The 17,411-nt window shown below is 41.0% G+C and overlaps 1 protein-coding gene across 4 annotated transcripts in view; it reads left to right on the top strand.

The window, feature by feature from the left end:
* Window positions 1-5,691: 5,691 nt before the first annotated feature.
* The window catches only part of LOC110531554 (protein mono-ADP-ribosyltransferase PARP14), a 93,598-nt gene continuing 81,878 nt past the window's right edge, over window positions 5,692-17,411 (top strand). The window contains exons 1-7 of one of the 4 annotated variants that reach the window (XM_021614793.2): window positions 5,692-6,490; window positions 7,134-7,372; window positions 7,714-9,192; window positions 9,310-9,546; window positions 9,658-9,882; window positions 10,059-10,125; window positions 10,221-13,154. In XM_021614793.2, coding sequence (XP_021470468.1) covers window positions 6,319-6,490; window positions 7,134-7,372; window positions 7,714-9,192; window positions 9,310-9,546; window positions 9,658-9,882; window positions 10,059-10,125; window positions 10,221-11,383 — 3,582 coding nt within the window. In that variant the 5' untranslated portion in view covers window positions 5,692-6,318 and the 3' untranslated portion in view covers window positions 11,384-13,154. Of the gene's footprint in view, window positions 6,491-7,133; window positions 7,373-7,713; window positions 9,193-9,309; window positions 9,547-9,657; window positions 9,883-10,058; window positions 10,126-10,220; window positions 13,155-17,411 lie in introns of those variants that run through there. The other 3 variants (XM_036987381.1, XM_036987380.1, XM_036987379.1) reach the window with 3 other exon arrangements.

Genomic DNA, 17,411 nt, shown 5'->3' with positions numbered 1-17,411 from the left:
AGGATAGGAGTGTACAATTCACTCTCACACACTGTTCTGAAGAATAAGAAAAAAATACATGCCTTCGTGGTCAAATTGCTGCAAAGAAACCACAGGCGTACTTCCTAACTCAGTTGCTGGAGAGAAAGGAAACTGCTCAGGGATTTCCCCATGAGGCCGATAATAATTTTAAAACAGAGCTTAATGGTTGTGATAGGAGAAAACTGACGATGTACAAACAATGTCGTAGTTATTCCACAATACTAACTTGTTATGGCTGGGGGCAGTATTGAGTAGCTTGAATGAATAAGGTGCCCAGAGTAAACTGCCTGCTAATCAGGCCCAGTTGCTAATATACGCATATTATTAATTTTCTAAAAATGTTTGAATGATGTCTGTGAGTATAACAGAACTCATATGGCAGGCAAAAACCTGAGAAAAAATCCAACCAGGAAGTAGGAAATCTGAGGTTTGTAGTTTTTCAAGTCATTGCCTATCGAATATACAGTGTCTATGGGTTCATATTGCACTTCCTAAGGCTTCCACTCGATGTCAACAGTCTTTAGAATGGTGTTTGATTGCATTTCTACAGACCAAGGAATTCTCCAGTTGGAACATTATTGAAGATTTATGATAAAAACATCCTAAAGATTGATTCTATACTTTGTTTGACATGTTTCTACGAATTGTAATATTACTTTTCGTCTGAACTTTTGCCTGGACTGGCCCGCGCGTCGTGAGTTTGGATTGTGTACTAAACAAACAAAGAAAAAGGAGGTATTTGGACATAAATTATGGACTTTATCGAACAAATCAAACATTTATTGTGGAACTGGGATTCCTGGGTGTGCATTCTGATGAAGATCATCAAAGGTAAATGAATATTTATAATGCTATTTCTGACTTCTGTTGACTCCACAACATAACGGATATCTGTATGGTTTGTTTTGTTGTTTGAGCGCTGTACTCAGATTATTGCATGGTGTGCCTTTTCGGTAAAGCTTTTTTGAAATCTGACACAGTGGTTGCATTAAGGATACGTTTATCTAAAGTTCCATGCATAACACTTGTATTTTCATCAACATATATGATGAGTATTTCTGTAAATTGTTGTGGCTTTCTGCAAAATCACCAGATGTTTTGGAATGACTGAACATAACACACCAATGTAAACTCAGATTTTTGGATATAAAGATTAACTTTTTGCCATCTAATGAGGATCATCAAAGGTTAGTGATTAATTTAATCGCTATTTCTGACTTTTCTGAGCCCTCTCCTTGGCTGGAAATGGCTGTATGGTTTTCTGTGACTAGGTGCTGACCTAACATAATCGTTTGGTGTGCTTTCGCCGTAAAGCCTATTTGAAATCGGACACTGTGGCTGGATTTACAAGAAGTTAATCTTTAAAATGGTGTAAAATACTTGTACGTTTGAGGAATTTTAATTATGGGATTTCTGTTGTTTTGAATTTGGCGCCCTGCAATTTCACTGGCTGTTGTCGAGGTTAGCGTCCCACCTGTACCAGACAGCTTAAGATATTCTTGTTGTGTTCTCTAGCGTCCTCTCGTGTTCTCTAGTCCAGTGGATAAAGGCTGTATCTTAGGCCATGATGTGTAGATGTAATATTCTAATGTAATTTAACATTAAAGACAAATATATGTTGGATGTCATTTTTTCTATTTCCTAATTCCACATTAAAAATAAACAGAAAAGAAACAGTTTGTACATCACATACAAACTGCATTACAGACCTGCTCTACATCACCACTACTGATGGTAAAAAGAACATCGTCATATAAAATCATAATTTACCATAATTTACTATGACCATTTATCATCATCTACAATAATTTACTATCACTCATTTACAATCATAATTGATCATAATCTAACTTCATAATTTAACATCATCAATTCAATTCAAAAATCAAACACTGAAAGTGTATCATATACAGTATATGTAATGATAACACCAATAAAGAGTTTGAAAACAATGTCAAATGGGTGTCAATATGAAATTCAAAGATGAAAAAGTATATTATTTAAACCTTAAGCATGATCTATAACTCACACACAAGATCGTAAAATGTCAAACAAAAAGTCAGGAACATGCTACTAGAAATGCACAGCAATATATTATGTAATATATTCTATAACATCAATTACAATTTGTATTAAGTTACGTACAATATTGTCAAATGTAAAACAAAAGTGAGCAGGAACTTACATCTAGAATGTTCTAGAGCCTCCAACAGAATCAGGGAATGGTAAAATCCAAATCCTTTATGCCCACATCGTTAAGAGCCATCAAATACTCTCTCCTACCAGCTACAATGGCTACTCTCAGTAAAAGTTACCTGGTCAGACAACCTCTAAAGATATGGAATAACTTAAAGCTTAACCTATATATTAGAGATATATTCATCACATTGTCTGATTTTTATGTAATTAACTTGCATTTTATTTTATGACATAAGTATTTGATCACCTACCAACCAGTAAGAATTCCGGCTCTCACAGACCTGTTAGTTTTTCTTTAAGAAGCCCTCCTGTTCTCCACTCATTATCTGTATTAACTGCACCTGTTTGAACTCGTTACCTGTATAAAAGATACCTGTCCACACACTCAATCAAACAGACTCCAAACTCTCCACAATGGCCAAGACCAGAGAGCTGTGTAAGGACATCAGGGATAAAATTGTAGACCTGCACAAGGCTGGGATGGGCTACAGGACAATAGGTAAGCAGCTTGGTGAGAAGGCAACAACCGTTGGCGCAATTATTAGAAAATGGAAGAAGTTCAAGATGACGGTCAATCACCCTCGGTCTGGGGCTCCATGCAAGATCTCACCTCGTGGGGCATCAATTATCATGAGGAAGGTGAGGGATCAGCCCAGAACTACACAGCAGGACCTGGTCAATTACCTGAAGAGAGCTGGGACCACAGTCTCAAAGAAAACCATTAGTAACACACTACGCCGTCATGGATTAAAATCCCGCAACGCACGCAATGTCCCCCTGCTCAAGCCAGCGCATGTCCAGGCCTGTCTGAAGTTTGCCAATGACCATCTAGATGATCCAGAGGAGGAATGGGAGAAGGTCATGTGGTCTGATGAGACAAAAATAGAGCTTCTTGGTCTAAACTCCACTCGCCTTGTTTGGAGGAAGAAGAAGGATGAGTACAACCCCAAGAACACCATCCCAACCGTGAAGCATGGAGGTGGAAACATCATTCTTTGGGGATGCTTTTCTGTAAAGGGGACAGGACAACTGCACCGTATTGAGGAGAGGATGGATGGGGCCATGTATCGCGAGATCTTGGCCAACAACCTCCTTCCCTCAGTAAGAGCATTGAAGATGGGTCGTGGCTGGGTCTTCCAGCATGACAACGACCCGAAACACACAGCCAGGGCAACTAAGGAGTGGCTCCGTAAGAAGCATCTCAAAGTCCTGGAGTGGCCTAGCCAGTCTCCAGACCTTAACCCAATAGAAAATCTTTGGAGGGAGCAGAAAGTCCGTATTGTCCAGCGACAGCCCCGAAACCTGAAGGATCTGGAGAAGGTCTGTATGGAGGAGTGGGCCAAAATCCCTGCTGCAGTGTGTGTAAACCTGGTCAAGAACTACAGGAAACATATGATCTCTATAATTGCAAACAACGTTTTCTGTACCAAATATTAAATTCTGCTTTTCTTAAGTATCAAATACTTATGTCAAGCAATAAAATGCTAATTAATTACTTAAAAATCATACAATGTGATTTTCTGGATTTTTGTTTTAGATTCCGTCTCTTACAGTTGAAGTGATAAATGATAAATGATCAATGATAAAAATTACAGACCTCTACATGGTCGCAGTTGTAAATGAGAACTTGTTCTCAACTAGCCTACCTGGTTAAATAAAGGTGAAATATTTTTTTTTTTTTAAACAAACATGCTTTGTAAGTAGTCCTACTTACAAAGCATGTTTTTAAAAAAAATATATTTCACCTTTATTTAACCAGGTAGGCTAGTTGAGAACAAGTTCTCATTTACAACTGCGACCATGTAGAGGTCTGTAATTTTTATCAAACCTGCAAAATCAGCAGTGTATCAAATACTTGTTCTCCCCACTGTATATTCTCATGCTAATGCAGTTGCTTGAATGGTTGCAGAGTATTCATTAGATTTTTTGAAATATTTTATTTGATTGCTATATATATATATGATGAGTGGTATAGTCTTAAACCAATGCTTAAAGACTTAAACCACCCCTCTCATATGAAGAGTGGTATAGTCATAAACCAATGCTTAAAGACTTAGTCCCCCCCCCCCCCCCCCCTCGTATGATGAGTGGTATAGTCTTAAACCAATGCTTAAAGACTTAAACCACCCCTCCAATATATTTCAGGATGATGTAGAAGACGTCCCCGTCCCCCCAAGAAGTCACAGCATGTCACATCAGCATCCAGCTCTGCAGGATCAGGTACTGTATAGGCTATTAGCTAAAGTAAGGTGCATTATTGTACACACATCCCTAGAGGTTCCCTTACATTACTTAATGACCACAATCTGTTTTCTGTCTAGACGATACTGAAAACAAAATGCACAGCGAACTGGGAGCTGTGAACTGGGTATGTAGTATACTGTGTGTAATGCTGAAGGCTTGACGCATGGCAATATATAATAGTTGTGATTACTTGAGTAGTTATAGATATCACTCAAAACCCCTTCAGTAATAGTGGCTTTTACTTTGCATGGTGGTATTGTGAAAGTAGGGTGTAATTTGACTTGATCACCCAATGAGGCACTACTCTTAATATTTATTCTTCAAGGAAGCAGATGTTCTTCTAAGGGACACCCTAGAGGCAGCTAGGTGGTGCAAACTCCCAACATTTAAAGGCACCGTTTCCCTCCCTAGTGTAATTGGGATGGACGGGGAAGACCGCATTACAAGCCTTAAAGAACTACGGTTGTATAATGGCCTGGATGAAGAGGAACATATTTTCCTCAAGGAACCCTTCATGTTCTCGTTCCACTTACAGAGAGATGATGAGATGTTCTATGTGGAGGCAGTTGACAACAAGAAAAGGAGTGTATTCTGGAGGAGCAGAAGTGAAGCCATTTTTGAGGAGTGTCAAGCCTTGTTTTTCTCTGCTGGGTTAATTCTGTTCTGCTGTTTAGTAAACATGACATAGAAGTCACCTGCGTCTCTGATCTCTTTACTGGAGACCGTCTAGCGTAATGTAGGAAGCATATTCAGCGTGTCAGTACGTCTATATGGTGTAGTCTGTCTTCATTCTCATGAGGAAAGTAAACGGCATTAGAAATCAGGATAGGTAGTAACTGTGTATATATGCTCAATTAAATAATATCATTACAAAGTTATAACATTTATCAACACAATTTTAACAGTACATGACACACATAACAAGTATGTTGTTCACTGCAACAATAACAGTAGCTTGTCTCAAATATAGCATGGAGCAAAAAGTGTGACAACACATGTGCCGGTCCCACTTTACATCATATTTCTTACGATCTTCAAAAATGAAATATGTTTGTATTCAACGTGTGCCTTGCACAAATGTGTGTGTTTGTCTTCAATGTGTGACTGTCAAACCTCAGATGGAAAAAAAAAAACGATGGGCGGGGTCAGAAGTGTGCGGAGTCAAACGTCCGATTCCGCCCACATTGAGCCAGCCGAACTGCACACTGCAGTCAGGGGTACTTGGACTTTTGCCCAGCCCTTGACTTTTTGGGGGGAGAAATGAAACCGGAAATTGCAAAGCAATACTCACGTTTGGGCTCGAGATACTATCTAATTTCGACTAGCTACTTTCGGTTCATGTCCTTTGCTGATACCACATTCCTGACAAGTTTGTACATATAAAACATATATGTAAACGAGTAAAGGCATACATAAAGTAAGAATTGAACGTGTAAATGTTCATTCATAGTCGTAACATAGGGTTTGTACGTTTACAAATGTAATTTAACGGTTACGTTTCATGTTTCACGGATCGCTTTTCTTACAATCCTAACAATTTCCGTATGATCGATCTACTTGCACCCGCTGCAAAACACTCCTACCTTGGCGCCCGGGACATATTAATTGAATCCCCTCAAGAGTGCCACAAATCCACGGAAGTTGATTTGGGGATGGTCTGGACTGACAAAATCTGGACCAATAATAGACGTCTATTTTTGGGCCAGGGCGGACCATATCTAAAGTTCAAGCAAATATGATCAAAATATAGGAGTCCGAGCGTGCATGTAGTGTTGTCTACGTATTCTCCTCGATCGACTGATTTGCTCTTTCTAATAGGGTCAACGACAAATAATAACCAGGCTACTTTATAATATGGACGTTTTCAAATACCCTGTTTTCTTCGAGTGTCAGACTCTGGACCCACCACAGAAAAATATGATAAAAAGGTACTTTGGAATTAAACGTAAATCCGGTGGCGGAGTTTGTGGACCAGTAGAATCAGTTGGTGACAAAGTCTACAAGATCGCATTTATTGACCAGACAGGTACGAAAATGTTTAGGCTAAGGGATTGAATATGGAGTGCGGTATTACCATATAGCCAAGTCTTGCCAAAGTCGTTCATAAGTGAACGTTTGTTTTTCAATATGTTATTCTACATGTTTAATATGTATTATTTGAATAGGGCTACACTTGGGTAAAACAATAATATTTGAAGTAGGATTTGTAGTAGGATGTGTTGAATCTGAATGTTTTTCAGACATACACAACAAATAAATCTGGTATCGGCTTAAGTTTCACTTTACCATAGCCAGGCTACGCTTATGCAGACAGGCATGCGCAAATGCATTACTTTGGCTTTTCATTATATTGATTAATTCTACAGTACTTTATCAATCTAAAAAGGGAGAAAGTTGTTATTTTAATAACTTTTGAGATGATTTAATAACTATATATATACATATACATACAGTATATTAATTCATAACTTTATAGATATACATATACATACAGTATATTACTTAATAGATTATAGCACAACTCCTCTAGCCTATGTAGCCTTTAACTCTTCAAGTCCTGGAGTGAATGCAAAAGGCTTAATATATAGTACAACTTATTATTATTGTTGGTATTGTTATTACTACAACTACATGACAACAACAACTCATTATGACTCTATCTCTTCCAGTCCAGCAGAGGGTACTTCAGAAACCTAATCATGTTTTGGAGATGCCTGGAGGACCTCTCTTCCTCACTCTGAGAGACAGTCAGGAGCCTCCACCCACAACAACCTCCCCAGTCAGCAGTCAGGAGCCTCCACCCACAACAACCTCCCCAGTCAGCAGTCAGGAGCCTCCACCCACAACAACCTCCCCAGTCAGCAGTCAGGAGCCTCCACCCACAACAACCTCCCCAGTCAGTAGTCAGGTGAGGCCAGACTATACAGACACACCAAAACAGAGTCACATATCACCATGATGACAATACACTGTTGTTGTATTTGCACTGTTAGCCCACACTTGGATGTTTGCCAGTTTGTGAGGTATAAATGTGTGGTTCTGTAATATTGCGGGAAGAGTCATTTTAACTAAATATAACCATGTTAAAGTAAAACTGAAAAATACCTCCACGCTAGAATGGAGAATCATCAGATATCCTAGAAGCAGTAGTACTGTTGAACTGCAATAATCATAGAAAGATAATAAAATATTGTTGTCATGACCACAGTGAAATTACCCTGCAATGACTCACTTGTTTTCCAAATCTAGAGTCACCACTCCCTCCCGGTCGAGACATCTCCACCTGGTGGTCAAGAACATGTACTCCATTGTCTGAGCACAGGGAAGCAGGAGAAGATCAGCACCACCTGTCATCTGGGACAGGTCCAGCTCCTTCTTCTAGGTGAAGTGATAGAGAAGGATCTAGGTGAGGTTGTTCCAGGGGTGAAGGTGACACGCGGTGACTCAGCTCAGCTGGTCCTGCATGGCTACGCAAATGAAGTCCAGACAGCCAGAAAGTTGGTTACGGATAAGATCTCTCTGGTGCTGGAGCGGGTGGTGGTGGTGTCCCCCCACCTCCTGTCCTTCCTGAGGGAGGAGTATGGGAGGCCTGGGAACCTGAGCAGTCTGCTGGGGTTGGGACTCCGTGTGGAGGTAGAGTTGGGGGATACAGAGCTCCGTCTGTTCTCCCTCTCCTCTGGGAAACTGGACCAGGCTGAGAAGGATCTGCTGGGAGAGTTTGGGGAGGAGAAGATTGACGTGCCCAACGGTGCCCTCCTGGCTGAACTGAAGTCTAAGCTTGAGACGAAGGTGAAGGAGATGAACCAGAGCAGATGCAGGGTGGTAGCCAGGTATGGTCCTGGGTGTAGAGTGCAGCTGCTGGGCCACATGAAGGAGGTTCAGGAGCTGAGGGAGGAGATTGGGGCCTTTCTGATGGGCAGGTCCAGAGTCGTAAGAGTCGTGAGACACCATCAACAGAATCAGGATGGCGTAGTCAGCGAAGCAGGAACCGGATCGATACAGGAGGAGATGGTCGCAGCCACCAGCTATCGCCTCCGTCTGGGACTGCAGGTAGTTGTTTGTCAAGGTGACATCACCAAGGAACAGGCGGATGCGCTGGTGAACGCAGCCAATGAGGACCTGGATCATGCTGAGGGCGTGGCTGCAGCCCTGAGCCGGGCGGGGGGGCCTGAGGTACAGCGGGCCAGCAGGGATCTGGTTAGGCAGATAGGGAGAGTGCCCACAGGTACAGTGGTAGAGACTACAGGAGGGAATCTGCCTTGTAAGATGCTGCTGCATGCAGTGGGACCAGTAGGGGGCAGCGTAGGTAGGAATGAGCGCCCTTTGCTGGAGAAGACAGTAAAGGCAGTCCTGGATCTGGCAGAGACCATGGAACTCCAGACCTTGGCCATGCCCTGCATCAGCTCGGGGATATTGGGCGTTCCTCTGAAGGTGTGCTCTGAGGCCATAGTCTCTGCAGTGAGGGACTTTGGGAGGAAACAGCACATCCTTACCAAAGTCACTCTGATTGATGTGAGTGGAGAGGCAGTGAAAGCCATGCAGGAGGCCTGTGATAGGCTATTAGAGGGGAAGAGGGAGTTTCCTGGGTGGGAGGTAGAGTCCAGCACCACCACTACCACTACACATGCTCCTCAGAGAGACACCACTGCTGCCTCCACCAGGGGACCAGTGGCTCCAGAGGTCTGTGTCCAGGTGGAGATCATCCAGGGAACCATAGAGAAACAGGAGGTGAGAGAGAGACACACTGACATAGCCGCAGCCTTGATTCAACAACATTCTGTGAATTAGGTTGACTTCATACTGACTCAATGTTCTCTCTTTTTTTCCATCTCTTTTTCTCTGAAGGTGGATGCCCTGGTGTCCCCCATGGTTGGCAGTGACCCTCTCTCCTCCCGTGTTGGTAATGCGTTGTTGGAGGCAGCTGGACCAGGGATGATGACAGCGTTTGTGAGGAAATCAGGGGGACGGACTGCACCTGGTGACAACGTCCTGGTGGAGGGACTGTCTGGTCTCAGCTCTGGCCGTGTCTTCTTCCTCAGCTGTGCACATTGGGACAACAACCCCCAAGGACCAGCAGTACAGGTGGGTCGTGTGTGTGTGTGTGTGTGTGTGTGTGTGTGTGTGTGTGTGTGTGTGTGTGTGTGCTGTTACCTTTGAACCTCCATTAACACTTGACCTCCGGTCCTCTCTCAGGCTCTGAGGCAGGGTGTGAGGAACATTTTGACCTCTTGTGAGAAGCGGCGCTTCCGTTCCGTTGCCTTCCCTTTAGTTGGAACTGGTGTGGTTCTCCAGTTCCCTGACAATGTGGTAACACAGGTTCTGCTAGAAGAGATCCGTAGGTATGAGCAGAACCGAGCGAGCAGAACCCCCTTCCTTGTCCGCATCATTGTCCATCCAAATGACAGAGATTCTACCAAGGTGAGCAGAGACTTTTGAAGAAGGTCTCACTCAGTGCATTGGGATAAACATACTTTAACTTCACTGTTTCAGCCAAACCATTCAATAATACTGTCATACATCCATAATTATAGATGTTTTCAATAATAACAGTTACAGTCCTTCATTGCAGTTGTATTGTTTATTCTAATCTACAGGCTTTTCAGACTGCCCAGAATGCTTTGCATCTCAGGGGGTTTGTATTAGGCACTCGACCAGAGCAAGGTGAGTTACAACACTTCACTCCCACCTTTAAATCAAATACATTATTACTATATGATTGATCCATTTCAAGTTATAATTCTGAACCCTCCCTATAGACATCAGGATTGTGCTGCTGGGGAAAACCGGAGGAGGTAAAAGCAGTGCTGGAAACACCATCTTCGGACAAGATGATGTGTTCCTCGTAGACAGTTCCTCCACCTCCTCAACACAGAAATGTAAAGCTCAGACCAAGAACATCAAAGGGAGAAACATCACCCTGATTGACACACCTGGATTCTTTGACACTGACATCCCTGAAGAGGAGCTGAAACCTAAAATAGTTAAATGTATAACAGAGTGTGCTCCAGGACCGCATGCCTTTCTCATTGTACTGAAAGTGGAACGGTACACAGTCCACGAGAACGAAGCCGTAGCGAAAATCGAGACGTATTTTTCACCAGAGGCCTTCAAATATGCTACAGTCCTCTTCACTCATGGTGACCAGCTCAATGGTTTGACCGTTGAGAAGTTTGTCCAACAGAATGCTGAACTGAACAAGCTTGTGGAGAAATGTGGAGGCCGCTGTCACGTGATCGACAACAAATACTGGAACACCAATCAGCAGGGTCCGTACAGCAACCAGTACCAAGTAGCAGAGTTACTCAACACCATAGAGAAGATGGTGAGAGATAACAGAGGAGGGTTCTACACCAACGAGATGCTCCAAGAGGCAGAGAGATTAATACAAGCAGAGATAGAGGGTCTTAGTAAGGAGTTAAAAGGCCAGATGTCAGAGGAAGAGATGAGAAAACAAGCCAAGAAAAGAGCAAGGAAGAAACTCCTGATCAAATGGTCAGGGATAGCAACAGGTGCAGTGGTAGGAGCTTTTCTTGGGGTGGCACTGGTGATAGGGATCCCACTTCCATTCGAAACAAAACCACTGTTTAATTTAGTCAAACGTCAGATTGCAGCTTCAATGACAATAGGGCCAGCAGCCGTGACAAAGGCAGTACGACCAGTACTTGTAGCAAAGAACAGGGCGACCATGAGAGGGGATTCAAAGACAGGTGCAGGGGTAGGCATAGCTGCAGGAGTTGTCGTTGGGATGGCCGCAATAGCAGGAGCAGTAAGAGGAGGGATAGTAGGAGCTACTGCAGCAGAGGAGGCAGAGACGGTACAGGAGGCAGCAGAGAAAGCAGCCAATGCTGTCTACCATGAAGCTACGCGTCTTCATGACCAAGCAGGACACCTTCTGCTAAGGGACAGTAACTCTAAGTAGATGAGTTATTATTATTATTATATATTTTTTTTTAACCTTTTATTTAACTAGGCAAGTCAGTTAAGAGCAAATTCTTATTTTTAATTACGACCTAGGGGTGGGTTAACGACAGAACCTTGTCAGTTCAGGGATTCGATCTAGCATCTTTTCGGTTACTGGCCCAACACTCTAACCACTAGGCTACCTGCCGGCCCACTCAGTGAGCTGTACTCCGCCATAAGCGAACAGGAAATGCTCATTCAGAGGCGGCGCTCCTAGTGAACAATAGCTGCTTGTCCAACATATGTAGCTGCTTGTCCAAATATATATATATATATATATATATATATATATATATATATATATATATATATATATATATATATATTTCATAGTTTTGTAAAAAAATCGAGGGTATGGTAGCACATAGGGCTGTGGCAGTCATGAAATGTTGTCAGTCGGTTATTGTCATGCAAAAGGCTGCTGGTCTCACTGTAATTGACTATTAATTAACATAAACACGTTTAGCATTTGGATGCCTCCACTCATACCAGCTGTATACAAGCCACACAGCACTTTTGGAACATCTACATTTAAAAAGTTTAAATCAATTGAATATACACCAAAGCAATAAACCTATTATTTATTTTAGGAAGGTCTATATAAACATTATGATATGAAGAAAATGTATTTGGCTTTGGCTTTGCGCCATACCATAGTCTGTAGGCTTGTTCATTTAGCAGACAAAATATGCTTGAGTCCCGTTCCAATAGTTTATTACATGTGATTTTATAGTAAGATTAATGTAATTGAACTTAGCCGAATAAAATAGATAGGATATTTGTCATATTCTGGAGCGAGTGCGCATATGAAGTGGCTATGTTGAGCGTAAAAGTGATCATTTAAAGCAGGTCCTAAAGAGTTATATTGTACAAACCTTAAAAATCAAAACATGATGCGACTATAGGCTATTGATGATTTGAGAAAGTCGCAAAAAAACTTGGCGCCCCGGTCCTTGCCTGTGGCTGCACAAGCTGTTCTCTCATCGAGTGATCATATTTTTATTTAGTATTATTTTTTTCACCCACAGTTTAATCTTGCCTTTACTAATATGTCAAATTAATTTTAATTTAGAATGGGCCATTATCAAATGTGCAGGAACAGAGGCGGGGGAAGTATGTCATCAGTATGCACTCGAATAGCGAATAGAAGCCGCTTTCCTGACAGTATTTTTATTTTTTTTAAACTAATGAGGTAGGCTACTCGGTTTTTCACCCCACACACATCAACCACTAAACAGTCGAGCGGCGCGACAGGTGATATTCCGCCCAAACTCTGTATGCTATGGGCTCTCCAACCCGGTTCCTGCAGCTAACAAGTGCTTAATTTGGCCAACCAAGTTAAATCTGTTCGGAAAATTTAAAGTAACATGTTTTAACAACTAAAGATAATTCATTAAACTGTTGACAGCCCCTCTCTCAGCGTGCTCCAATAAGAAATGAAGGAGAGATGGAGATGGAAATGCACGGTGGTGAGCTAGTCTGTAGCTAAAGGTAATGTGTCAGCCTATTAGTTATTTAAAAAAAACTATTACAAGGCTATTCAAAATCAAGTACAAATTATCTATAATTGTTGGCTAACTGAATTTGTATAGGATAGACCAATTATGTACCATAGACATCATAAAATCAGTTTTTTAAACATGTTTTTCTGACATGCATACCATGTGGTAGGCTATGTGTTGTATAATGGCACAATCATTATTTAAATGCAGGTTTTTTTTTTCGGGCTTGGCCTTTTGAATTAATCATCACCTTAGCGCTGTCCATTTCATTGTGTTAGGCTTTGAAGCGACATCCACATCCATGTTTTCCACTCAGTTTCAACCTGTCGTTGAACCTCTTTCTTCAAACTGATAAATCAAATCACATTTATTTGTTACATACACATGGTTAGCAATGTTAATGGGAGTGTAGCGAAATGCTTGTGCTTCTAGTTCCGACAATGCAGTAATATCTAACAAGTAATCTAACCTAACAATCACAGTGAGATTAGTTTTAAAAGCACATACTGTTTTGATTGTGTTTGATGTGATTTTCGATTGCATTTGCATTGATTTCAGAGTGGTTAGAGGGATCTGATGACCGCGAGTTGTGTACTACCAGACCGCACAAAGGGAGATTACCGTGACTCTAAGGTCGCATGGCATTTTACTGCGTTCATGACTCATGACAGCCAGTGTGGCGGTAATATAGTCACCGCAACAGCCCTAGAAAATGATTATATATTTTTTCTGGGCCATAACCATCCATAGGTTTATGGTTCACACACCTGAATTATTTTATTTTATTTCACCTTTATTTAACCAGGTAGACCAGTTGAGAACAAGTTCTCATTTACAACTGCCACCTGGCCAAGATAAAGCAAAGCGGTGCGACACAAACAACAACACAGAGTTACACATGGAATAAACAAACATACAGTCAATAACACAATAGGAAAAATATATACAGTGTGTGCAAATGAGGTAGGATTAGGGCGGTAAGGCCCTAGTGGGGAAATAATTACAATTTTAGCAATGAAACATTGGAGTGATGGATGTGCAGAAGATGAATGTGCAAGTAGAGATTCTGGGGTGCAAAGGAGCAAAAATATAAAAAAATAACAATATGGGGAGGAGGTAGTTGGATGGGCTATTTACAGATGGGCTATGTATAGGTGCAGTGATCTGTGAGCTGCTCTGACAGCTGATGCTTAATGCTAGTGAGGGAGGTATGAGTCTCCAGTTTCAGTGATTTTTGTAATTCATTCCAGTCATTGGCAGCAGAGAACTGGAAGGAAAGGTGGCCAAAGTAGGAATAGGCTTTGGGGGTGACCAGTGAAATATACCTGCTGGGGTGCGTGCTATTGGTGGGTGCTGCTATGGTGACCAGTGAGCTGAGATAAGTCGGGGCTATACCTAGCAAATATTTATAGATGATTAGGAATTAGGATTATGGACACATGGGTTTTTTACTCTTTGACTTCATTGAAGTTATTATTACATCAAAGCAATAAAATATGACCCAATAATTGGACACAGAGAGTAAATGTTCTTAACATTTTTTTTAATTTGCAGTAATGTATTTTCTGTAAAGCATGCATATTTCAATTTGATATATTAGAGAGAATACAGTTGAACGCAAACCGTCTAAAGTGATTGATGACCTATTTTATGTGTCACGTGGTTATGCCCATATGTGTACATCCAGTCCTGACGTTCTCACGCTATCGCATCTGTTTAGGGTAAAGCATGTTGTAAATTACAGTATATTTGATAATATGTTTGCTCATTTTCATGTTGTAAATTACAGTAATTATGTTTGATTAAATATTATTGATCACTAACATTAAATTATGGTCATGACATGTTTGAGAAGTATTATTGAGAACTTACATTAAATTAGTTATTTTTTGTTGTTGTATTATAATATTTGTATTGTTTTTTTTCGTAAGTAATAATTCATGGGTATTAATAATTATGGTTGTTGACTGTTTGTTGCAGATTTGGTCAATCCAAAAACTAACACATGCATTACATGATTATTTTCTAGAAATGATAGGTGTAATTAAACAGTTGAAGTGTATTTAAAATTGTAAAAGTGTATGTCATACCAATAAAATCTCATTCAACATGTTTTCCGTTTTTGGTGATTACCACAAATAGTCATGTTTAGAACATGTTAAGAAAAGTTTAAGAAAATCAGTGTTTGTGCAATATTTTTTATTTCTAAATACTTTCTTGTAATATTTCACTTTTTAAAATATAAAATCAATGACTAAACAACCCTAAGTTCTCTCCCTTGTGACTTACATTAAGCATAGGTGATACCACAAAGTAACTACAACGGTTAAATAGCACTATTTAGATATATTGTAATGTGACCATGATGTATACAATTCATGTCGGAAGTTTGCATATACCTTAGCCAACTACATTTAAACTCTGTTTTTCACAATTCCTGACATTTAATCCAAGTAAAAATGCCCTGTTTTAGGTCAGTTAGGATAACCACTTTATTTTAAGAATGTGGAATGTCAGAATAATAGTAGAGAGAATTATTTATTTCAGCTTTTATTTCTTTCATCACATTCCCAGTGGGTCAGAAGTTTACATACACTCAATTAGTATTTGGTAGCATTGCCTTTAAATTGTTTAACTTGGGTCAAATGTTTTGGGTTGCCTTCCACAAGCACAGTAGTTGTAGAGGATGCAACAGGACAGCACCTCAAGAGTAAATATGAACAGTTTAGGGTTCCATAGCCGCAGGCAGAACAGTTGAAACTGGAACAGCAGCAAGGCCAGGTGGACTGTGGACAGCAATGAGTCATCATGCCAGGTAGTCCTGACGCATGGTCCTAGGGCTCAGGTCCTCGGAGAGAGAGAAAGAGAGAATTAGAGAGAGCAGGACTACACCTTTAGCTTGTACAGTTAGTATGACTGTTTATGCATGCTCTGATTCAATCTTGGAAGTGAATGCCCGAAGACAAGTCTTAGTGGATTATTAGTAATTAAGATATTAAGGATCATTGAGCAAAAACATGACTACCCAAGAGCTAGAAGGTCTCATGAGCCACTTGATTGGAAACCAATTTTGTGGAGTATGGGCTTGTGATGAACTACCTATTGAGAAAGGGAAGGATCGACCGGCCATGTTTATTGTCAATACCCATCCTAAACACATGCCTGGTGAACATTGACTAGCTGTGACATTAGAAGATGAAGGAGGTAGAAAAATCGAAACTTTTTTCACTCCTATGGAATCCCCCCGTTTTTTCCCATTTCCCCCACCTATTAAACAGTTTTTGGACAAAAATGGATCAAATATCTACTACAGCATCAAACAAGTACAAGATAACCTTTCCACAACATGCGGTCAACACTGTGTATTCTACCTGTGGTCAACACTGTGTATTCTACCTGTGGTCAACACTGTGTATTCTACCTGTGGTCAACACTGTGTATTCTACCTGTGGTCACCACTGTGTATTCTACCTATGACAAAGAGCCCGGGGAGTTTCTTTTGAAGATGTTATGTCTCTTTATAATGATGATTTAAGAAGTAATGATAGCACCGTAGATTGTTTGGTTAGAAAATATCAAACGTTTTTAAGTATGTGTCCTTTTAAGACCCTATAATCAAGGTGTAGGCTCAAGTCAAATGTTTAAATAATGTCACAAATGTTAAATTGTATCATTTTTTTAAATAAAATGTATTGAATTTAATAAAAAGTCATTCAGAAGTCATTCAAAAGTCTAACCTCCCTGAGAGATCAGGATTAGGAAAAGGTCCGGAGGCGTTCAGGGGTGAAGACTCACCCATAAAATAGTTATTATTGACCCATTCAAAAGGGGGAAGGGTTCCAAGAACATCTTGTGGGATGCTGTGGTACTTTTAAGCAAGTCCATCATATGAGAACCCTTGACAACATCTCCCTGAAAGATAAACTCTCCTTTGCCATTCCAAGTAGCGGCCCCCTTTAAGTATTTTATTTTGTTCATAATGCATCTAACATTTTTCCTGTTACGTGCTGGAACATGTGTCAGCATGTCATGCATAACATTATCTTCAACATGCATTTGATCTTCAACCGGTAAGATCTCCAGTCCAGGAATTACAGGGGCAGGGCTCTCTCTATGCTCTTCATCCTTTAAGGGTTCCGGTAGGGAAAGCGATAAATGGTTGGTTTCTCTCTCACTGTCAAAACTCCCACCGAAGGTGGCTCCTCTTCCTGTTCGGGGCGGCGCTCGGCGGTCGTCGTCACCGGTCTACTAGCTGCCACCGATCCCCTTTTCCTTTTCTGTTAGTTTTGTCTTATTGGTTACACCGGTTTCTTGTTTGGGTTTTGGTTAGGGCCATTGAAGCCGGTTAGGCCCGCCTGCTTTTGTGCGGGCTTGTTCCTCTGTTCGTTTGTGGATGTGCATTTGTATTGTATTTTCTCCGGACTGTTTGAGTCCTGTTTTTGGGCCGGTCACTTTTATGCGCCTGGTGTATGATTGTCCTAACCC

Source organism: Oncorhynchus mykiss, chromosome 9 (genome assembly GCF_013265735.2).
Source record: "Oncorhynchus mykiss isolate Arlee chromosome 9, USDA_OmykA_1.1, whole genome shotgun sequence".
NCBI classification, from domain to species: domain Eukaryota; kingdom Metazoa; phylum Chordata; class Actinopteri; order Salmoniformes; family Salmonidae; genus Oncorhynchus; species Oncorhynchus mykiss.
This window is presented reverse-complemented; position numbering and strand designations above follow the sequence as displayed.